Below are 25,698 nucleotides of genomic sequence, written 5' to 3'. Positions count from 1 at the left end.
AAAAAAAATTATCTGGACAATCATAACTTCATCTGACATAACGAACTACAGCAGGCACAGCGCAGGTGTCTAGTACAGAAACCTCACAAAATACATTGCATTTGTTATCTTCTAGAAAAACACAGACAGTAAAGCAGCCTCAAGAGCTGCTTAGTAAAGATCGATTGTCTCAAAAGAGTTATGAGACAATCAGAGTTTTAAAGTGCTATAGGGGAGAAAGGGGTATTTTAAGAGTTTGTCTTGGTCAGCTCAGGCTCCAGCATTTGATCTCAAGCTTGCCTCAGAAACCAGAGCTCTAGACTTGAGTCATGCTACTAAATTTTGCTGAGCAAGTGTACAAATAAGCCAAGGTTCAAAGATCCTAATTTTTTTTTTAAAAAAACAGTGTGCATTGTAATGTACAGTTACACAGTTTATAAAAAAAATTATTTTAACTTTTGCTAATAGGTAAAGTGAAACATTAATCTCTTCAAAGGATGCAAGGAAATGTGCTACTCCAAGTGCTTCAGCAAATTCTTCCATTTCGAAGTTCAACAGAAGTACTTTCTGAATCAACTGATTTCAGTGGTATTCGATACTCTTCCTAGAAACTGCTTTAGCATGGGATAGAGAGAAGACAGCAAACAAAGAGCAGCACTGTGTTCATCTCCTGGCCTTATCGGCCAGACTTCACTCATCTTCATTCTGATAACAATTCAATGCAAATATACTTGTACTAACTTCTCTAGGCATTGACAACTGATACAAATGAACTACTATTAAAACATTTTGTCATTAAATGATAATGGCTCAGGTAAAAATTCTCACAAAAGCAGAATGGGATAATTTCTGTCAGGAATGATGATAAAAAAGGCACTAAACCTGCAACCATTCCTGTCCATACAAAAGGAGGAGCCATCCTTGACCATATGTTCCAAATTACTGAGCTAGCATGCAAAAACTGCCTGTTTTATTGATGGGAAAGAAATCCCCCAAAATAAGGCACAGACAAAAGTATAAGATCCCTTGATGTCAGAAGAACACAAAACACAAGTCCTGAAGGGCACGCTGACATAGACATAGATACATTTCTAGCCAGTTTAACTCTTCAAAAGGAAAATTATGAGTAACTTACGCATCAACATGAAGAACTCTCTGGCCACTTCTAGCACAGGCCGCTGCAATAATAGATTCAGGCAAACCTGAAAGGACACATGTGATTTTTAGGACTTAGTATGCTAATATATATTAAAAAATGAAACAAAGTTAGAACTTGGTCAGAAAGAGGCAATTCAAACACTGCAGTGAGTCACTAGAATTGTTAATACTCTCATGCTACTAAAATAATGAACACTATTTTGAGCTATTAACATTTTGCTATGACCCTCCTGAATGCAACACTTTTTTTTTTTAATAATTGTATGGCACGTGTCACTTGCAGACACTACTACCTCTGAATCAAAGTTTATCACCAGTGTCTTCTCTAGACACCTTGTTATCATGAACAGATTGAGTACTTGCCAGCATAACAATACCCAAATTTTAATGGGATGGCCTTGTAACTGTATCCCTCCTGATAGGGACAGGTATTATCTGATGGTATTTTTGTGTATTTTTATTCACTTCAAAGTGGCCACATAATGTGGAGACTGTGTAACAACCCATCAAAATGGTGTTTTAAGATTAAATATATGATAATCTTAAATATAATATTTAAGATTACATATTACGATTGGTATCATAAATATACGATAAATATACATGCTGCATGCCCTGGTATATTGTCCAAGGATGCACTGGAAAGTGTGAGGGTATAAACCTGCTGGGATGGCATTAAATGACTGCTGAGGCATCACGGTGCAGTGTCCTCCAGACCATCTGTTGGCAAACATCTCTAGCACAAACAGGTCTCAGAACTGTATTTGGACTTTGTTTCTGATTGAACTAATTGGTTTGCTCCAAAGGAGTACCCAGGAACACACTCAATATTCTGCATGCAGACTAAGACCTGAGTGTAAACAGAAAAGCTAAGCCGACAGCACAGGTGCACTTTCACTTCACTTTTATGGGTACTGTTAGGGACAGAATGAATGCAAGACAATTGTACTTGAAGTAGTACCCCTACCAACATCTCCCACGTCCTGCAATTATGCTCGGTCAAATCAGTATGTTTTCACTATACGTGGAAAAGATATACAGTAAAAACCAAACAAACGAAAACCAACCATCCAGAAGGTTAGTGACATTCCTCTACCAGCAATACCTGCTTGGAATGGCACACAGTTGCAATTGGAAGTTTAATAAATAAATGAGCCTGTTCTCTTAACTTCTACTCCCACTCACCAGATTTTTACATGCAGAGTTAGATGACTTGGATTTCTGACTAGCTTCAGAAAAGAAGTCTAGCTTGCTATCTAAAAACCTGTATGGCACTTGCTTTGCTGAAATCTCCTTTTAAATGATCTATTGGCTGTTTAAGCAGGTAATTCAGTAAAAGTGATTAAAATTCTAAGGGATTGGTATTAGGAGACAAGCTACATATTCCATTAAGGGATTAGATTAAACAATGTGAAAGGAGTGTTTCACTGATACCATTCACAGCTCAGCACCAGAAGCAGCTGCACTAGCACAACTGAAGAGAGACAGAATGGAAAGTAGGAAAAGCAGACACGGTAGGGCACAAACTTCTTGGCTAGCTTTACGTCAAACATCATTTTTGTGAGAATCTCAGGCCTGCAGTTGTCCGTTTCTTCAGAGAGAATACTGCCTTTACAAATTAATAAAATGGCAGCATGTTGCCAATCTGATGATTCATTTAAAACACAAAACGCAATATACTAAAGGTTACTGGACAGCTATTCACTACTTGTAAGGTATCAGTTTTCACTTACCTAGAGTAACTAACTGTTAGATTTTAATGGGATGTTAAGTACAATTTAGCACTCACAGAGACAGAAACTCAAATGGTTGAGCTGGTCTTTATCAATTCTAGAAACTGAAATGGAGTCCAGAAAACACCTAGAGTGACTTAGATACACAAGACCGTAACTCCTTAAGCCAGTAAAGGCAAACACCACCACCAAAATGAAGAGATTCAACCTCTCTACCCTTATCTTTGGCACTCCTGACCTCCTTTCCATGTCAAGTAGATGGTCCGGTTTTGGCAGACCAGCTCCATGGTGGTGTTGATAGTCCAAAAGTATAAATGTTTGGATCAACTGAAGGAAGGAGGTTTAAGACAGGCATGACAAATCTTCCAGGAAAATAGCTACAATTTCCCTGCAAAGTTTTGGCTTCTAGCACTTAGTATTTTGAAGGATTAAAAAAAAAAGAAAATCCCTTTCTGAACTGATAAAACAGAAAAAGATACAATCGTTTTGCATTGCTGACCTTCCACAGCAAGTGAAGGCTTATCATGGAATTAATCGCTGGAAATAATGCTTTCAAAGAGGGATGAACAATTGCATCAGTTCCTGGGATGTTTGTTTCACAGCCTAGATAGGTTGATAGTCTTTTGAATTGAGATTTTGAAGTAAGAACTCAAAACACAGACCATTCTGAACAAAGAGACAAGGAGGAAATACTTAACTGCAGCACACACTTCAGGACTGTCACAAGATCCTGAATGCAAACAGCTTTATTATGTGAACGCAACTCCACATCCAGCTGCCCACCGAAAGTGTTTATATATACACTTCACTTCTCTCCGTCTATAAACTATCTGGAATAGAATCTACAACTACTATTTTGTGTGTAGATCCTGAAAAAGTTTTTCTTTCCCTCATTTGGGCACAGAGAATATTACTCTAGAAATGGAATTGAGAAACTTGTTTCTCCTTCCTTATTGAGAAAAGCCACTGAGAAAGTGTTGTAAAACATCACCATTGCTGCCTGGCTGACCAGGACTGGAGTTATAGCTACTAGGGCATAACAGATTGCTTTAAGCTTGATCCAATTGATACCGTGTTGGAGGTCTGTTCTTCCATTAACCTTGGATGAAATTGTTCCCTGAATTAGCTTCCTCGCTCTTGAAAGCTGGTATCAATTTTCTTCACCAACCCTTTGCTTCTAAGATACTGTGGCCCCCTGAGTACCCACTGAACAAGGAAGTGTAAGAAAGGCAAGGCCCATGCATTTTAGCTTTTGGAGAGGCTCTTGCAACACCATTTATTATGTGACAAAACCTCAGTAAACCAAAGAAATAAGACTGTGCCTTGGCACCAGTTTCTGAATTCTCTTCTCCAACGAAATAAAAGCACATGGAAAATATGTAGCTTTGTCAATGCAAGTTACTCCTACACATGATCTGGACTGCACCATGGTTACTTTACAAAAGCCTTTTCCAAGACAGAAGGCTCTGGCTCTGGTAAACAGACCATTGTAAGATAGTTACAGTCCCCCTCTACTTAAGAAAAAAACCCCCTAACTTGGAAAAGCCTCCTTAGAGAAATGGTAGAGGTTTATTTAATGACAGCACGTGAAGCTGAACTATCTCCTACAGGATACTGACACAGTTGTGCAAAAACAGGTTCCCTTCTATTCAGTATCAGAGAAATATATTCTGTTTATAAATTGTTCCTATTTGGAAGCAGTTTCCAATTCTGAACTTTGATTTGTCAAAAACTCTAAGATGGATTATATTCAACTTTTGAAATGAGTTCAGATCCCAGCCACAGGGGAGAGCAGACTCCAAAACTTCTCACAATTTGTTTTGAAGATAGAGGTTACAAATCCAAACAAATTTTAGATTTGCAATGGTATTGGCAGGAAATAAGAAGTCGGAATAGGAATTGCATGATCCAACCACAAGAAAGCAGCAACAGATCCAGACTTCAGTACGTCATACATAAACATCTGGCAGCATAAAAGGGATTTACACAGAAGAATAAGGAGTCCGTACAATTCTTGTATCAATTTAGTATGCTGATTCAGAAGTTCTTTGTATTTGAGGCAGAATCAATTCAGAAATAGCAGTGCCTGTTATCAAGAAGTATAAACACCTTCTGAGCTTCCCGGCCCTTTCATATCCCCCTTTGCATTATGTTTAACGGTCCTGCACCTCATTTCTCTTACCAGGAAAAGTAAAGATAAAGAGTTTTCCTCCATGAAGGAAGACTCATTAGTACCAGCTGAAATGTCTATCACCATTCCTTAAAGCCACTGCCTTCTTCCTCCACTCACTAACATCCATTTATCAGACACAGTATTAGGTAAACCAGCCTCTCTGGCCTTCTCAAGGAAACATTAATTTAAAATTTGAGTGAAGTAGGCCATTACATCTGCAGACAGATATAAAAATAAGTATAAAATTAGAGATTTTACTCATTAGTGATCTCTGAGTCACTAACGTCTCTTAGAAGGTAGAATTTCATAGGTACTTCTTGATACCTATCACAAATGTGATGCATTCGCATGAATCCGTGACACTGCCTCATTGAAATACACGTGCGAAGTCAAAGTGAACCAACTACCAAGTTTTCCTAGTATTGGTCTGCGAAGAGTGCCGACTACATACTTGCCCTTCTGGGAAAAAAACAAAACCAAAACCAAATGGCAAGCAGATGAAATTCTAACAAGCTTGCCCTAATTAGACTAACAAACATTGTGTCAGGGCTCACTTCAGCATGGTGAAACTGAAGATAGTCCTACAAACTTTTTTGTTTCTTAGGCTATTCATATAACACATTGGAAACCGCTGCAAGAAATTCCAGGACTATATCAGAAACAGTTGCAGCACCAGAATGAAGTAACCCAGCAAGCAGACAGTATAAACACTAGGTTCATGACAATCTTATGATGAAGAATACAGTTCACTTTTGATAGCACTAGTTTTCACTGCCAGCTGTCTAAGCACTCTCTCTATTATAGCCTTCTTGGATACATAAGAGGCAGATTAATCTCAATAAATCTTACAGATGTGCCTGCTGCAAGCTGACCTTGGAAGTCTACATCTCGTTGTTTCCAGCAACCTCTGACCAAGATAATCTCCACTACACAGATTTTTGGACCCTCCCTAGGAAGCAAAATCAGTCATACTTTCATTTTCAAGAATAACATGTTTTACAAGTAAATAAGCAAGACATATAGGAATTAGCTACACATTACATACAGTCATCAAGATACCGATTCTACTTTAGCTTCAACATAGCAAAATTAAAATTAGAGATAACTGCTAAGATAATTATTTTCTTCAGCTTTAAAAGCCAACTGATTTTAAAAGCTTTACAAAATAATGAAAAGTTGCAATTCACCTCTGTGTAATCAAAAATGAATTTCAGGCTTACACATTGTGCCTCTTCTGATTAGTGGCTATACATAATGCTACAGCGATGCGCTGTCTCTTCAAGTGACTTTAAATGGATACATTCACTGCCCCAAGCAATTTATAAACTAAACAGCTTCATATATGTGGAAGCATCTTGGTTCCCAAGTTGTTCACTGTAAACTATTTCCCAGTTGTCCGGCTGATAAGCTTTTACTGAATTACACAAGCTTCATCTTGAAAAGGTTTAAATGTTTAATTTGCTTCACTGCATCTACTAAATAAATCACAAGTGGCTTTTCATAATATAAAATGTTGAAGGGAAATATATTAAAAAAGCTGGAACATAGACAATTTCAAAACAATCTCCTGGAGTCAGACAGCTGACCAACTGCAATAAATTTTGTTTGTATCTGAACTTCTAAGAAGAGAAGAGCAGCTGACTGGAGAAGCTCACTACACAATTTTTGTGATATGTTTCTGGTATATGTAGAACATAAAAGGCATTTTATAATTTAATTGCAAACAAAGTTGAACTATTTATTGTATCTATATTTTAAGTTAAAGCTAGCTAATTAAAACTGTAATAGGTTTTATTAATTTTATTACATGCTTGTATTGTAGAATATTAGAAAATATTTCTGCATTACAGAATATGGTAGTGGGATAGAAATGACAACCCACTAAGACAAGTAAGAAATCACAATTAAAAAGTTTCTTCTCCTAAACTAGTAATTCTATATAGTTATCTGTGTGCCATCAGAGGAACATGGCAATGAAAAATAGCAAATCTCACAGTGCAAATAAATGTTTAGAAAAGGAACACAGACACTTATGCTCCAAATAAAAATTTAACTTGCTACTAAAAATCATGCTCAAAGCAAGCAGTGTCCTCTGAAGGGGGGTGGGGACAGTGCACTTTCTGATTTTGGCTCCAAGTTACAACAACCCAGGAAAATTAACATCAAAGGTACCAGAAAAATAAACATACATGAGATCTAGACAACAGCATGAATGCAACACAATTTTAGTTTATTAATCACTTACATAAAAATTGTATCACTGGATGAATCACATCTTTGTGTGGCAACGTTCTACCTATCTAAACATTTTGCTCATGGAACACCTAAGACACTGAATCAAGGTAACAGATTAAAAAACTAAAAAAAACAACCTGGCATACCACTTTCTGAACTACAGGTGTAAGCAGATTACTTCAAGGTGAGGAATTCTGTTTACTGGAAAGCAACAGCTGCTTTACTTTTCACATTAGAGGCCTACCTTCCAGTAGGAGGGTAATTTTTGAATAAATATCAAATATTTGTACTGTTATACAAACACATATTAAATACATTTCCTTAAATTACATATATTAAGGAAGACAACAGTTAAAATCCAAATGATTCTTCGTGTCTTAAAGAAAAAAAATGTATTTAATAAAGAGGGTTTTAAGTAGACTTCCCTAGCACATACTACAGCTATGAGACTAATCTTTGGTTTACAACCGATAGCAGGAGATAAATAAAAAGCAAGGCACATATATTAAAAGTTCTGTATAGTAAGACACACAGAAGTTTTATTTTTACCCAAGTCTTCTAATACTTTCACTTCTTCTTCTGCCTCCCCACAGGAAGATAGCTTGTTCTCTTTGCTCCTTATACATTTTTAAACATTTCATAAAAGAATATTTAAGAAGTAAAAAGTTTCTCCTACGTTAATAATGCCATATAGTTATCTGTATATCAACAGAGGCTCTTAAAAAACGCTCAAAATGCTCTGCTTGGCTCTAGAGCAACCTCTGTGCACCAGTGACTTGGAAGGTTTGAATCATCAGCTTTATGACCATTCTCCAGACAGTGGAATGACATTTTCTACTGAGGACAGACAAATGTGTCATTTCAACTAAACCTGACTCAGACTAGAATTTCAAAGTACCTTGCTAAGACTTTTTCTAAAGGAGTTTTTCACCTTGATATGCAGATGACCTACCCTGTATTTTTCACAGTAGGATCACAGGAGTACTACAGTCTTTTATTTCGTTAAGATCAGCAATATAATCAGGAAAACCTGAAGAACATTAACGGGCTGAGAAGGACAACAGGAGGTACATAAAACAGTGAGTTTTCTTACAAGAGCAGGGAGGGACATTCCACAGTATCTAGAAAAGAATTGTATCTGAGACATCAGTAGGAGTCCAAGCCTCCAAGAAGGCTATCACAGCAGCTCTGCTACACAGAAAAATTCAGAACAGAAGGCATGCCAGAAAACAACCCTTCAATTTTAGTCAGGTTAAAAAATAAGTCAGTAAGAAGATAAAGGCATGTTTACATTTAGAGAATACTAAAAAAATAAAAGTTGGGTGGGGAGAAAATTCTGAGTCAGTGTTCATTTTGTTTGACACTTACATGGACATGTAATGACTTATTTACAAATTATAATAATAATAATATGGGTCCATTTCCTCCTTCCAGATATCACCATTATATAGTCAGTGCCACTATATTAGTCCACAACAACCACTGACATAAAAAACTATCCATCTTCAGCTGGTTTTCCATCTAGCTTTTATTGTAAAACTCTAAATAGCTGCTGATGTAAACAGACTGTGTATTTATATAAGATAACGTAACTAAAATATCAGCCCAGAAGGTGTATTAGAAAACATTTTAGGTTCATCCAGCACATCCTAAAAATATCCTGCAACAATAAAATCATTAGGAATTATTCATTTTTCCAATTCTTTTTTAGAATCAATCTTCAATCTTAACTTCATAATTCACATACATAATATTCAGTTTTTTCATGGTATATTTTAAAAATTGTATTAGTATCTGGAAGTGATTTTTCCTAACACTATACTTACATAAGATAAACATAAAGTACTTACACCACTCCCAGCATATCGAACAATAAATAATAGATTCTCCTGACAGGACTTTGATGACCTGGCAAAGCCCGAGTGCTTTCAGCCAAAATCATATGAAACCATAAATCACTCTTTATTTTATAGAATATTTCAAAATGGATCCCTGCTTTCTACCTTGAAAGTCATTTCATGTGTTATTTATAACCACTGAAAACCAGAATGGAAAGAAAATTGCATAGAACCAGAAAATTTACTGTGACTGCTTTTATAAAGAATAACTCCTTTTTAGAAAAAAATTAGAATTACTGGTAGACAAACTCGTGAATACAACCACCCTTTAAAGAGCCATATCCTTCATTTTACAACTTCACCAGCAGTTAATACAGGCCTTCCACAGTACCAGAGACAAGTTTAAGAAGTTAAAACTGAATAAAATCCAATCAACAGAAAAAATTCAAAGGTGAAGATGACCCTGCATCGTTATCCACACCACTTATAGATATGCACAGCCATGTTGCAAATCTTTGCATTCACAATAGTCCCTGCCGTAAATTCAACATTGCTGAGTGTTCTGCCTATGAACTTTCCTATCTGACAACCGCCTAAAGACAAAAGCTTTGCCACTGCCTCCTAGCTCTGAGTGTCATTCTCACATAGATGCCTGTTTTCTGAGATAAATATCAGGGAACTCATAATGTTCCCTCTTCCTACAAACATACTACCATTTGAATGCCTGCACTAGTTTAAGAGTTGACCCCACAAAGGCTTATCAATATAGAACTCATTTAAACGAACACGAGTAATGCCCACCTTGAATTCCTCAAGCAAGCACTTACATCAGCCCTTCAAACCTAGATCCTACAGGCTTTTAGACAAAAAAAAAAAAAAAAATAAAAAAAAAATCACTGTGTTAGCACTTTCCAAAGAACAGACCTTCCAAAATACCAGAACTGTTTTGAGGATTAACGATACTGCGCAGTATCTGCTTTGGCAGACAATTATCCAATAAATCCATTCCCGTTTGGTTAGTGGGCAACTTGACCATAGTACTACACTCAAAAAGTAGGAAAGTAGGGATATGAGAGGGATCTAAGAGTGACCTCAAATCTGCCACAAAGGGGTGGAACAAAAGAACAGTATCATAACAGCTTTCACCCTCATACTGTGCTACCAGCGAAAACCTTAAGCTATGCCCACCATTTTTATGTTACACGATAATCTAGTTTTCTTTAGAACTATAAATTCCCTGACGGTAGTGAAACTTTTCCTGCTGAACTCACCAAGCCAAGTATTTTTATACTACACATCCATCTTGCTCTAAACTTGCCCACACAAGAAAATGTTTAATCTGGGTTAAAGAGAAGTAGTTTCTTCAACAAGCGAATTTACTTTTCCCATAGAAATATTGATGAAGTAATTGAACCTAAGCATTAAATGGAGCACCAATGACTAAAATTTAGTGTGAGGTTCCATTTTCATTAAGCTTACTATAGGAAAACAGTTAAATGAGCCTGAAACAAAAACAAATTCAAAGCTAACGTTACCACTCAATCTAATTACTAAAATTAACAGAAGCACAAAATATAAAACCAGAAAAGGCCACACATGCAGAAAAAATATGCAATTACTACCATGCAGTTAAAAAGATCATTAACACAAACATTTCAGTTATTACAATATGACAATTAAATATCCATAGGTACACTCAGCACTGGTTATAGCATTTGAAAACACAGAGTTGAAGACAAGGCTAAGATATTCCCTCAGGAGTCATTTCCCAGAAGAGAAGACAGATTAAAGTTTTTCTTTAAATAACTTCCATAAAAAATAAAAAAGTAGTCAACAGCATTAGTCACCATTTATGTATGTTCTTAGCAAAAAGGAATGCAAAGAAAAGACAAAATAACTCCTAAAATGCAGAGTTCTGAAAATCTTGAGATTAGGTACAGTAGTTGTCTCCACAGGTAGGCACAAATGCATCCTTTAATATAAATCCATGCCACCACCACCAAATCCAGCAATATTTCAGAGGAAAACTTTAGCTCTAAGAATTCCCTTCCCCCAACATCAAAGCTCTAGTATTATTAGCTCATTCTAAAGCAGGGAAGACTGTATTTGATGGCTGTCGCATGACCAACTCTCGCTGGAACAGACAGTTCAGCCAAAAGTGCTGTTGCTGGCGAACTGCCAGTTTCAGGTGAATTCTTCTCCCAACATGCCTAGGCTTGCACAATCTCGTCCATCTGTGACATCCTACCACCAGTCACCGCTCCTCCGCAGTGAGCAGCCTGGTATTACTTAACACACGCATTCAGCAACTGCACCATACCATGGGCCACGAAAGACAGCACACACGAGCAGGCTGCCACTGCCACGATGCCCTTGGCCTGCACTCTGTGCCTGCGAGACCCACAGCACGAGGGCTGCCAAAGCAAGCTGGATTACATTCTACCTTCACCAAAAATTACAAAAGCTCCAGAAACAAAACCTGGCAGCAGGTTTTTACTTTTCCACTGAATCATGACAAGATGAAGTTTTACTTTATGTAAGTTAGAGTCAACTCTTTTAAAGAGGTAACACCCTCACTAGCATCCTTAGTAGCTAGAATAGGTACTCCTACTCCTTTCACCTGCTAGTTTCCTTAGTAGCCAGAATAGCTAAATAGCCTAAAGTTTATACTGATTTTATAAACCTCTGAGTTTCCTTTAATTCTCTGTATCACTGCATCATCTACATAACACTATTTTTCTCATGACAGTAAAGACTGAGTTGTCCTCAAAAATAACAGAACTCATGCAATTTTTAATATTTCACCCTTTTAGTTAGCCTTTCATTATTTACCATTCTTCTCACACACTCAAAATATTCACAAATCTGAACACATGTGAAAATGTCAGATTATTAGGGTTTCTGCTCCATACAATAGGGTTAAGAACAAAGAAAGAAATCTCTTAACTTGCTCAAGAACCTTAACTCTGCATTTTTAGTAGAGTTATGGCCAACAGTGGAGACAGTATGTTTTTAGAATCTCTCACAAATTTGAGAACCATATCAGAAATCCTTTGAGTAACTATACATACACTGTAAGGGGATAACTTCTTTCAGGTAAAACATTGAAAAGAGCAATTACACCAAGAAACTCACTCATTCTATTCCAAATCTCTAGAAAAGTAGTCCTAAATCTGAAGGACACAATTTGACAGATCAGTGAACTCCCAAAACACAGCTCCTAATTTCACAAAGGAAAAGAGTAACATTTAGAGAGGTCTTCCCTTTTGTGCTCCAACCAACATCCTGAGCTGACCACGGGAGCTCTTCATAAATGCAAACAAAATCTGAGTGTAAATTTTGGACCTATAAACATCAATGTGTTTTAAACATTTTAACACCAGAGCTCAATGCTGAATTTAAGGGGAGGAGCTGATGAAGACCAGGTCAAGCCAGGCCACTGCCACTGGCTTCTACAAAACATAAATCAATTTCAGTACTTAAAGATTATTATGATATGCAAGCAGCAAGTGTCTTCCTTCTGAAGCAATATTTTAAAATTTGTCTTGTAGTTACATGTTGTGGTATGTTTCAGTGAGACATCTCACATCTCCACCATTATTCACCTGAACTCAAAACAGGATGAACCTGTACAGAATAAAAAAAAGTGCGGGCAGCTCCAGAAAGTTCAGTTAAGTCTTTGATACGTGCACTCATTCCTCATATACTGAGAAATACGCTTTAATGCGGAGGGCTCAAAAAACCCCAATGTTTTGGGTTATTTGTAAGCAGGCATAGGGATTATCAAGAACTTGTACAAGAGAAAAGTTCTTGTATTATAGAATACAATAACAAAAAAATTATCAGCATATATGATATCTACTGCAACAACATGGAGTTTAGCTCTTCAAAACTATATTGTGTGCATAAAACCAAAGCGGGCCGGCAGGAGCCGCGGCGAGCACCACTGGCGGTGCGGGGGGCCGGCGAGCCTGCCCTAGCGGGGGCCGGGGCTCACGGACACCCCGCTCGAGGCGCAGCCCCGGACGTGCGCTGCCTCCGCGCCATCTCAGTTTCTCACCAAATCCTGACACTGGAGTCTCAGAAGCGAGCCCAGACCGGCCTGCAAGTCCCCCGAACACTGCCCGCGCAGGTACCCTCGGCAACCCCTCGCCCCCCTCGCCCTCGCCCCGCCCCCGGCGCCACTGCCTCCTCTGCGGCGCCGGCATCCCGCCACCCCCCGCCCCGGCAACCCAGCGTAGCCCACCACCACCGCGCCATCTCCTACCGGTCCCTATCACCACCACATCAAACTCTGAGGGAAGGTTGTCCGCCATCTTGGGAGGGGCGCGGTCACGTGCCCGGCGCTGCCGGAAATGGAGGGTGCCGCCCGCAGAGACTTCCGGCCGCGCTGGCGAGGGCTGCTGGGAGTTGTAGGTCGGGGCTGGGGGCTGAGGGCGGCGGGCCCGCCCAAGCGGGAAAGCTTCCCGGCAGCGCTCTCTGTGGTGGCATCCTTCTTTCTGTGGTCTCACAGGGATGGCTGTTTGCTGCCCTTCTGTATAAGCGTGCGGAAAGCTCCAGTCTGCTTCTGGCCTGGGCGGCTTTTTCCCCATCGTAATCTTTTCAGGTAACATGCCACAGGACAAGAGGGCATGGCCTCAAGTTGCACTAGGGGAGGGTTAGATGTGATATTAGGGAAAAAATTCTTTACGGAAAGGGTGGCCAGGCATTGGGACAGGCTGCCCAGGGACGGGGTGGAGTCACCATCCCTGGAAGCACTGAAAAAAATGCGTGGATGCAGTGTTTAGGGACATGGGTTAGTGGCGGGCTTGGCAGTGCTGGTGGGCTGATGGTTGAACTTGATCATCTTAAAGGTCTTTTCCAACGTAAAGGATTCTATGATTCACAAAAAAACATGGGTGAAGGGCCACCACCCCTGCCCTGGGTCTCACCCTGGCAGGGCGGCTGTGCTGGTTGCTCACTCACCAAGCACCAGGCCTTGCCCTCCAGCCCCCCCGTTCCTCCAGCCCGGCTCCATCCTGCTGACTGGCAGTGGGTGCACAGGCCTTACCACAGCCTGCCCATGCTGACATGGGCCATGCCAGTCACAGAGCTCCTTGCCACCACCACTGGGCCGATGATGAAGGCATTAAGCAGCAGAACCGAGCCCCCTGATACAGCACTTCCCATGGGCAGCCTGCATGACCCACCAGCCCCTCGGCCTGACCACTCACCCAGTTTCTTACCCATCTAGTTTTCAGCTGACCCACAGAGCAAGCCCTTACCTTGGATACAGGAATACTGTGGGCAACAGCAGTGAAGGCATACAAGCTCCTAGCATTGATGAATAAACTTCTGAAATACAAGGATATGGTTGTATTCCACCTACTTCAAATGCAAAATTCTCCAATGCAAACACCTGTATATTTTGTACATTTTATGTGTCAATTCCACTGAAGTTTCTTGGATGAGCAGTTCTTCAGAAATTCAGAATAAGTTCCATTTTTGTTATTTCCCCCTGCATATGCAGTGTTTCTGAAACTATTCTATGTTTTTTTCAATCTCACTGATCACTGCACTTTCATTAATATATGCAAGGAAATATTTCCCTTACTATTTAAAAAGAAGTCCCCTTAGTCCCAACTGTGATAATTTCTTTCCTTTATCCACCATGTTGAAGACAGGTTTTAAAAGAGTGTATGAGTTCATCTATTTCTAGTCATCAGTCTCGCGTCCTTCCTTGTTAATTAACAACCATGTTGGATGTTGGATGCTACTTCATTCTCTGCATTCCAAAACCTCTCTTTTCTCAACCCATCAATTAACACTTTTCTTTCTTTCCCTCTCATGCCTTAAGTCACACTTGCTTTGCCTTTTCCTTCGCCTTGCAAGGAAATGAAATGGGAATCGGGGTAAAAACCAGAATCTGCTTTTCCAGAAGAGCCCCTCCTGCATGACCAGTCTGAGTGAAAAAATAGCAAGAATAAAAAGATGTATTTGAAAAAGCCAGATACAGCAATGCAGGCAAAATAACCTAGCACAGAATACTTGTGCCAGAATACACTGGAAATTTCTAGAAAGTTTTGCTTTTTATTTTGCATTTAATGGCTTATATGGCTTTAAACTAATCTCTTAATATTATTCATTGTGCGTGATTATATTAAAGTCTTAACACCTTAAATCAATAATAACAATAAACCAGCTAGCAGACTGTTAACACCTTATTACAAGCTCCTTGTTCACATAGCAAAAGAATAGTGAAAATAGTATAAAGTGACTAATGGAAACCAGAGACTGCTTCACCCCCACGGTACTGCCAGACGTGCTAGCACAGAGTGCAGCACAGAAAATAGTCTAGCAGGAAACATCAAACAATGCGAGAACAAAAAATGCATAGATACAAACATCAGTACTTGATTACCATGCTAAAAAATATGTAACGGAGAATATCAGTTCTTATGGATTCAGATATAAAAGTAGTAAAATCAAATCTTATGTTCCTTATATTTATGCTTTCAACCATGGCACTGAGATTTAAAAAAAATAATTCCATTCTGCAGCTTCTCTCGTGCAGTTCTGTAAATGAAGCTGTCGTTTCTACTTTTAACCTGTAACAACAGAAGTTTAGCTCCAGAATTCTGAACATGCTGGATCATCCTGACCTAAATGTCTTCAGATGAAGAACAAAGCTTCACTGTATTGCTTAGGTCAGATAAGACAAATTCTCCTTGCACACCCTTTTCTTACTGAGGCAGGCATACTCATGAAAATATAATTTCATTGTGAAAACCTTTTGTTAGTGTTTAGTATAATTTTAGGACTCCACCAGAACAGAGGTATTTCACTGTCAATGTCTTTCTGTTTCTGAAGTGCTGAAGTATTTATCCCACCACAAAATGCTGTTGTTTGGTTCTTTGAGTTCCTGTTAGCTTCATTCATAAGATGCAATCAGTGCAATCCTATTTCGTGATGACAGTCATTATCCACTGGACCAGAAATTCTTCTTGGTACTATTTATTTGACAAAAATGATTATTCAGGATCTTTAACCACAAGGTTTGTCAGCCCTATACCATACAAAAATATTTCTCTGTACTTACAATTTTAATGGCAGCAAATGTAGAAATAAAATATGTAAGTATGAATAATTTTTATGAGAATTTCATGGACCTTGAGAAAATGTCTTACCATGTTTTTCTCTTTAGCTATTTAATTGCAATGTCATAGTAACAGAAAGCAGCATACCCAATTCTGCATGGATGAATAAGCACATTCAATAAAGAAGATTTAACAGAGTAAATCAAACACTGGATTAAACATTTTCTGCATAACAGACCACAAAATGGGCATTCATTTTACCAATAGATCCTCTACATTAGAAACAAATAGAAATGCACACCAACGTAATTAAACTGCACATCCTGTGGCCTGATTACAGAATTTCCCTATATTTTGTTAAACTAGGTCTCATCAATCAGAATTGCCAAAATGCATTCAAAGATGCATACTGACAAGACTAAATGTAATTTTTAAATCACTTGTATTAAATACATTTGGTTTTCTATGTTTTATGAAATAGTTCGCAATCCTATATATAGCGGAGAATTCATACAGCATTTTTAGCAATAACAGTTCAGAAAGACACATGCAAAGATCAGTTTTAAGATTCCACTTTTAGCAGTTCTAAATACTTCTGTAAGCAACTTTTCCTGTTTACTTTTTTCTTTGTCCTTTTTTTTTTTTCTCGCCCAAGCAAAACCTCTCATAAAAACATGGGGTTTTGCTTTATAGCTTTGATTTGTGATTTTCACATATTCATAGAACTACCTTTGTTACTTTGAAGTCTGTGTAGTAAATAGCTAACTTTATCAAAATACTTTTCGGAAACATAGTAATTTTAGCACATGTTTGTGTGTTGCTGAAGTTATGCATGATTGTCATATAGTTTGCTGTTATGAAACTGTCACTCAAGCATGCACAAAGTAGATTGTTCATTAAGTACAGAAACAGCCACTCTACATTCAAGTTGTTTGTAAAAAAATTATTTGTTTCCAAGTTTATTCTATACTCTGATACACATTTATTCTAACATCTTCTTCGTTACCACTATCTGCATTGTTCTTTCTTCTTGTTGCAGTTTGCAGTGGTCAGTCCCAGTCATGACCATAAAACACGTTACTTGTGTTTTATTAGTGGCATTAGACCCTGAACTGCAAATTCTCAATTGTATGTAGACACTTAATTCCCATGGATGGTACGAATGCTCCTTTGATACAGTAATATTGGCCTTGGTAGATCAGTGAACTAAAACATATTTTAAAAACCCTGAGTAATTAATTCCACATTCTCTACCTAAGGAGCACTGAAACTAATTTTGAAGTTGCCCTTTTGATTACTAAGATGTGAGTAAATTACAGGATTGTTTATAGAGAGACAGGGAAAGAGAATCACATTTCACTCTCCTTCTGTAAGCATGCAAGGCAAGAAGTCTATTTTTCCAATCTCTAATTAACAACATTATGCAAAAATTCTGTAGTTCTCTCATTGCAGTCAAAACTTTCTTGTACAAAGTTAGCACAGAGGAGAGAAAAAACCAGGATCATAGCTTTCATTAGGCTGTTCTGCCCAGCGTAACTGGCAGAATATGGAAAGAAGGCTGCTCTACAGCTTCATTAAGGCCTGCGTATGAGTTGTTTTACAGGCTTCCTAAACTACAGATGTGCAGGATGAAGGAGATAGTCTTTGATGTAGCCCAAAAGTTCAGTTATTTTTTATGCTACAGGCTAATATTTAATGCTTAAAATAGCTGATGAACCTAGGATGATGACTAATATGCTGCAGTTTTTATTGCTTGTCTCTTAGAGATATGAAGGAAAAGCTACTTTAGGAACTGGAGACCTGGAGAGCTACTGGTAGCAGAATCAGACTGTATCTTGAGTTACATTGACCTAAAACCATGTTATTAGTGCATTATATGCAATATATACTGTCAGTTCATTTTTTTATTTGTTCATATTCTCTCAATGCTCTGTAACAGTGGCTAAAATATTTCAGTATAACACATGAACTTTTATTGCTCTATCTTCTTTTATAGTGGGGGGTTTTTTAGTAGCATTTAGGTATGTTTGTAAAACAGCCTTTTACCTTCCTAATTTTCATTCTGCATCTTTTTTTCTTGATAAAGAAGTGTACTTTTTAGGACTAGCTGAAATACAGACAGAATGGTGTAAATTATTTTTGAAACTGAAATAATGTCAATATACTTAAACAAAGGACCAACACTTCTTTGTACATGTTCAGAAAAAAAATAATCGGGAGTCTGTGACCGTGTTTTGGGTTTATAAATTTTAAATTTTTAAAGGACTGTGTTCCTTTTCATAAGCTTCCTTCACTTCCCCAGTGGACCAAAATGTGTTCTTTACCTATCTAGGAGGTCCTTGAGAAGACACAGTGGTATTTCTGGCAGACGTTTCCCATCACTTTTTAACACTTTTATTTCAGTCTTTACACTGTATATAGATTACCAGGTTGTCTTATTCAATTGAACAAAATAATATGTAACTTATTACCATTGTGTCATCATTTTGTAAATGACAATTTAATTGATCCTTCAAAGTACTAGAAGCCCCAAAGTCCAGATTGGTCAATAAGATGGCAAAGTCAGTTACCTGAGAAAATGCTTTCCTATGCTGATGTCAAGTTACTCTTTAAGTGGGGAATATCCCCACTGCATATATATATAGGAATGGGCAGCAGTCTGTTTCTGCCCGGCATCAATGAAGAGGCTGATATAAAACCCAAAAATGTGACCTAGAAATACTGTGGACTAATGCAGGGTAAGTTATAGGAGAAAGCAAGTGCCAGAACTTAAAGGTACTTGAACATACATAGCTGAACCTTATCTGTGCTAGTAAGGGTTTAAATTAAAAACTCTCAGAGAATATATGCATTTTGTATCTGTACCAAAGTATGTTTGTAAAGCTTCATTACATGTTCTAAGAGATAACTTGGCATTTTTAAAATATTCTTTTAATAACCAATGTATTAGGTGTTTTCTCATCTGCTGAAAATAACAGAACAAAATTTGACATCAACAATGGCAGTGTAAATTGTGACAATTTAATGAAATTCTGCCATTATAAAACAGGATGTTACAAAGCAGAGTTTAATGCTTTGTGTCCTAGAAATTCCATTATTTGTATATTCCAGCATCTAAAAGTCTTGGTCAATTACGGTATTTCAGAAATTGCCAGCAAGCAACAGACAAAAGAAACTGATTGGGTATATAGGACTGCTATATAAAGTTGTGCAATAAATCAAGATTAGTAAGTATGGACAAGTGTGTCTAATGGTATTCAGTTACTGCCTTATTTCATTTGCAATATTACTTGAGGCAGTTTTTATTGCATAGTAAGGTTTTCAGACTTGTGTTCTCAGGCTTTAGGAAAAATGTACCTTTTCCAACATCTGGAGACTGTAGCTTATGTAAGAAACTAATACCTTTTCTCTGGAAATATTCCTGTTCTTCCATATATTGCACTTCTTTTAGTCATCTCTTTTGACTTGTTGCCAACTTATGAATACAGATTCTTTAGCCATTAGGCCACACTCCTACTTCATTATAGTCAACAGAAATTTTACCATGCGAAGTTCAGCCTCTCCATCATGGTCTTTTCTGACTGATTATCAAACAATAATTACGGTTAAAGGTAAAATGTATATTGCTTTAAACGTGAGAGAGGAGTAATTATATCATGTCACTGTATATATGTATTTAAAAACGTGCCCATACAAATACTGAAAAAAACCCAGAACTGATCTGGGAGATGTATAATACAGCATATGAAGAAAAAAAAAACCCTCCAAAAACCCAAAAACAAAGACCCCAACAAGCCAACCAACCATGGAGTGGAAGGTTGTAGTTCCTTGTTTGAGGAAAATGGCAAATGTAAGATTCTTGAGTATTTTTTAAACAGTAGTATTCTCTAGTCCTGAAAATCGTAAATGACACATGGCTGAAAAGAAAAGAGAGAATAAACCAAGACAGTAAGTTCTGAAACTGATAGAGCTCCCTTAGGAAACTCACCATAAATATTATCATATAATTAAAAGGGTTTAAACTAGTCCATAAAGCTAAGTGAATTGATGTGTCTCATATGCAGTATTTTTACCTAGACTTCACCAGAGAAACCATAAACAAAAGACTGTAAAGGCCTCAGATGAAATGAGTTCTTGCAAGCTCGGATTCTTGTGAAGACACTCTTATCACCAAGGTCTCAAACATGAAACCGTATCCAAGAGACACCTAAAAGTTTGGAGTGATAACAGTGAGGGACCCATTTTCAGGTAAAGCAAGCTGTCAGTGACAAGCGTAAGTTAAAAGAAGGAAATTAAGTATAATAACTACATTTGAAATTATGTAAGCAGATGAATAAAAATGATAAAGCAAACGTTATTCTTGCTTCGAGAAAGTTTGTGTTTGAGGCTGAATTTGCCTCAGTTCCAGTGCGCTGGGTCCATCAGTGCTCCACTTGGAGCTCTACATTAAGAGCACAGATGTAGTTCAGGCTTTACAGCTGTAGTGGTGAAAACTTATTAATGTTACATGAGGGTACATACAGCCAGTGGAGGAGCTGCCAGACCCTCTGACTATTTCCCTTTGAAAGGGCATATATGAAAATAACTGTCACTTGTAGGAAGGTGATTTTGGGAGAAATTTTTGGGTTTAGTCACCGTAAATAGAAAGCCATCAGTTTCTACAGCCATCAGTCTTGTTTGAAAGAAACTGGAATATGCGTGATCACCTCTTATTTTTTCATAAGTAATTTTACTAAAGTCATATACAGCAAAGGCCTCCTTATGAAGCATTTCCCTCAACGCTACAGTTAAGTAAAGTTTTGTATTTAAAATATTCTTTTTAGGATTTTAAAGCCAAAGAACAGCAGTAGTGGTCCACTGAAGTGTTTAAGAAATTTAAAGTCAGATTATGCTCAGCTTGCCTCACAGAAATGAGAATAGGTCTTGTTTTTCTTACAAAAGTTGTAAACTGGTGCTAGACTATATGTAGTGATGCTTTTTAGAAGTCAGAAAGGACACTTATGATTTAACATCTATTTTTCATTAATCCAAACATAGTACACTCCATTTAAATGCTAGCTCTTTTTGTGCAGAAAATAAGACATCCGCATTGTACTTATTAAACTTTAATTAAACTTTATATGACTAGGAAAAGAATGTTCCTACTGTAAACATTATGTGGGTCAGCTATATTAAAGTATTTCATGCTTTTTTATAAGATGTTTGCGTTTTAATCTGGTTTAGGGGACTGCAATTGAGCGTTTCTGTAACCTGAATTGCACCACCATTGCCTTGATAACAGGGTGTTCTCCTGTTTATGCATTCTTGGAGTGATAATGCATAAAATGGAAACAATGGGAGGTCAAATCTGGTTGTAGTCTGAGTGAGAATTTTAGGTTTGACTGTAACAAATCATAATGCATAGTACTAATAAGAAGACTTGTATTAGTCTTAGCATCACCTTTTTAGGGTAAGATCTAGGCTTGGTGGCTTATGTAAGAAACTAATATCTTTTCTCTGGAAATATTCCTGTTCTTCCATGTATTGCACTTCTTTTAGTCATCTCTTTTGACTTGTTGCCAACTTACGAATACAGATTCTTTAGCCATTAGGCCACACTCCTACTTCATTATAGTCAACAGAAATTTTACCATGCGAAGTACCAGCGAAGTTGTCAGTCTTAGCAAATGTTTACATCCTAGATCCACACAACACACACCTTACAGTTCTTTGAGAAGGTAATTTCTCCAATAGTGGAATTGCTCATTGTTCCCCAAAATCTGACTATTCCTAGAACTATAACCATCTCTCTCTCAGGGCAATTCTGTATCACAGACTCTCCAAGAGGAGGGAGGAAGGCTTTGAGCCATTATAATTGACTTCTGCTCTGTCCCTAAAATGACTCAGAAACTCTAAAGCAGAACTAATGGGAATGTAACGTTCACTCCCCTTTTTTGTATCTACTTAGCATCTTGTGAGTGGCACTACCTGCTACATTTGATTAAGTAAATAAAAGGAAAGAATAGGCCATAGCTCCTTACATTCTGAGGGTGCTACGTGAATATTAATTCTATACAAAGTATATAGACCCTTATATCGACCCTTCAGTTAAGCCAGAAGAGACAGAATTTTTTTCTACCACTTCAGAAGAATGCTATGCTGTTGTAAATGTTGAGGCAGATTATTAGGAAGATTTGCAAGAATAACTACTTAAAATGGTCACATTCATTTTAAAGAAAAGAAATATAATTGGTATTTGCATAGAGGAAAATGGATGAATTTAAATTTTGGTTGATTATAATTATTGTCATCATAATCATCATCATTATCTTTGTATGTCTAAATGACTGATTCAAAGAAGAATTTTAACACATTTCACATGTCAGTGTAATTCTTTTCTGTTTTGTGCTTTACTGCTTGGGTTTTTTCATTTGCTTTTTTCAGTCTGAACTTCTCATGGAAGCTCTTATAATCTTTTTAAAAGGTGGGAAAATGTTTCAAAAGAAGTAAAATCTAGGAGTATCACATATGTATTTTTCCCAATAAAATTTAATCAAATTGTACAGAAAAACTGATATATAGATACTGTGTGATGGTACTTCAAAATGCTTTTAAGTAAGAGATTTAAAACAGTAAGGTTCTACTTGAGTCTGGACTGTTTGACGAGGTAAGGGATGATAAACAGTGACAGTTACAAATTAGGAGGTGAACTACCTCAAATGGTAGTACATTCAGATGAAGATACTCAAATTAATAAATCAGAACTGCATTAGTTAGACATTGCGCTCCTAAAGATTTTCAAAGTTACTAGTATTTTTTTATATTTCACTACAAAGTATATCGATACAGCTGATATTTAATTATGTATTCCATGTAGTAGTTACTACAGTAAAAAGTGTTCATTCTACTAGTAAATCCGTATCGTCTCAGTTTATCAGTATTGGCAGTTATGAGGAGTTCAGATCCACAAAATCCATTGGGGAAAGCATTTTCTTTTTTACTGAGTTTATATCACATCAAATCAGAGATGAGCAACCAAGACTGCAAATGCCTTATACTGTGCTTAGCAAAATAAATAAAAGTTCTGTAATTCCTATTTCCCTGGTAACTTTGACATTACTATGAAAAGCATGCATTTTGCAACAGAGGGATCATCACAGCTGGTGATAGCTACAAGTCTTGATACCTGGCATCTTTGAAAAACAGGACTTTGTTCTCCCGTAACTTAATCTTTAGTGTTAATTCATTTTATTTGGTTCCTTTACTCTCTAAACTTTAATCGAAACTACTATTAACATGAAGAGAACACTCTCCTGAACTAAAACTTGCCTCCCTAGCACAAAGTAAATCAACAATGTGATTCTCCCTTGTTTTACATCAGTGTAGTTCTTAGCCCTGTGTGACCATGCAAGCCGGAAAGCTAGCATTTGATTTTATGCTGTCTGGTACAAGGCACGAAGTGTGCAGTGGCAAATACACCTTTATTATCTGGAATTTAAGCCTCTGTTATACAATTGTTTATGTGCTGTGCACATCTTTCTCGGTGGTCTTAAAAGTCTGTAAGTAAACAACAAAATTAGATGCAATATTGCTAAAGAGTACATTAATCTCAAGAGAATACCGTTATGTGCAAGAAGAATGATTTAAATCAGCAAAGCGCAGCTCCAAAAACTGCTTTTAAGCCTTCTATTAAAATGGCTGGTATGAGTAGCCTCTTCCACAAGGACTAGTAAGCCAATTCTTAAGAACTTGATTCTGACCAGGGTTACCATGACTTGTGAAAACAATTGCTCCCTGCAGTCTTGCAGATCGTAGTGTTTCCTGATAGTCTGTTTTCATGTTTTCCTGCATGACAAGTAATTCCCTAAATAGGAATAGGGAAGATATATTCTAGCAGAAACCTTATTTCTCTTTGTAAAATTAAATTTTAGTGTCTTTTTCTTATTTCCTTGGGATGAACCGAAGTATATTCATGCCACTACACAGAAAGACCCTAGCAACTTTTTAAAAACCTGCTTTGAGCTGTAAATAATCACAGAATAGATGCCACTGACCAAGATACGGACTGAGTGAGAGAGAATCTGTTGTAAGGATTTCCCTGAACTGCCTGCTATTGGAAAGACTCACAACTGATGAGTTGCAGCACAGATACGTAACACCTCTGGCCAAAAGACAAACTTCAAAGTTTTGACAAGCCTTCTGTTTCCTCCCTATGCCCAGGAATTTGATTTTTTAACATATACTTTGTATGTAAAAGGACTGCACTACAGGATACTGGATTCAAGTAAGTTTCTCTTAATGGAAAATATCTAGCAAACCCAAAATTCTGGGCTTACTTCATGCACTGAAGTGACAACAGTATGTTCAATCAACATTAATTATTAAAGTTACAAAGAATATTGGCATCTGAAGCTCATTCTTGCTCTATCACTTCTTATCAGTTTTATTTCATTCTTTTGCTTACATCCTTACTTGGAGATTAAACAATATCTAAAATGTAAAAGAATTCACAGTCCAAAAATATTTTTTTAATTTACATTTTAGAAAAAAAATTATTTAAATTCCAAGGTCCATATTAAACTATGCTTTATTCTATACTGGTAGACTTTGTGGAAAAAATATGGACGATCTTGTCATAATATATTTAAAGTAATGATGGGTATAATTTAATCAAATGGTAAAACACTCCTTTAGAAAAAATTCTGAAGAAATGTATTTGCTTTACATATTTGCTTTACAGTTTTCCTCAGTGCAAAATACCCTAAAATTCATGGCTTTGTGATGGTAATGAAAGATATCAGTAGTGGTCTCATAGGGTACTGAAAGTTTTCAGCGTTATAAATATGAGTAAGGATAATATTTAAGAACTCAGACTACAGGAGTGTTATTCATTAAATAATAATGCTCACAGGTGTTTCGACTTGTACTTTCAACTCGTGGCCTGATCATACTTATGCCTCCGCAAGTTACCAGTAATTCCATCAGAAAGCCAATGAAGTTAAAGTATAGAAAGCCAGTTTTCTGTATATAAGATCACATATGTCTTCGTAGGTTATCAACATATGTCACATCAACCTTGACATGGAAGTAGGGAAGAGGAAAAAAAGTAGAGAAAGTCAATAATGTCTCCTGAAGATGAAGACACATTTTTCATGTGACTGTTTTTTACTTTATCCAAAACCCCACAGAACATACTGAGAATTATTTTGAGAAACAAAAGGTCAGGTTAAAAACAAACCCTACTCCTAAATATTTGATTCTGATCCCACTCTGTATTCCTTTGACCGAAATTCAGAGAGACTCAGTTCTACAGTGGATTCAGTCTCTCCGCGTCATGCTTCTTTAGCAAGGGTGAAATAGTAGAACGAGTCCCTGATGAGGTCTTTCCCTCCACTTCCTAGAAGGAACGGTAGCTACTTTCATGAAATAGTTACTTGTATTCAAAAAAACCCACATTAGGTTCATTATATTTTCTTTCAACCTACTTAAGAATTCTGAAAAAGCTTGCAGACAGTGGCAGTAAGGCT

At 37.3% G+C, this 25,698-nt stretch overlaps 1 protein-coding gene across 1 annotated transcript in view; it reads right to left on the bottom strand.

Moving 5' to 3' along the window:
* Window positions 1-13,723, bottom strand: part of CHM (CHM Rab escort protein) — a 70,393-nt gene extending 56,670 nt beyond the window's left edge. Inside the window, exons 1-2 of the mRNA XM_037407967.1 lie at window positions 13,384-13,723; window positions 1,115-1,181 (exon numbers count right to left, since the gene is read on the bottom strand). Of these exons, the coding sequence (XP_037263864.1) occupies window positions 1,115-1,181; window positions 13,384-13,708 (392 nt within the window). The 5' untranslated portion in view covers window positions 13,709-13,723. The remainder of the gene's footprint in view (window positions 1-1,114; window positions 1,182-13,383) is intronic.
* Between the last annotated feature and the right edge of the window lie 11,975 nt (window positions 13,724-25,698).

The sequence above is a fragment of the Falco rusticolus genome, chromosome 14 (assembly GCF_015220075.1).
Source record: "Falco rusticolus isolate bFalRus1 chromosome 14, bFalRus1.pri, whole genome shotgun sequence".
Classification (NCBI taxonomy): domain Eukaryota; kingdom Metazoa; phylum Chordata; class Aves; order Falconiformes; family Falconidae; genus Falco; species Falco rusticolus.
The sequence above is the reverse complement of the archived record's forward strand: the minus strand, read 5'-3'. Positions and strand labels throughout refer to the sequence as shown.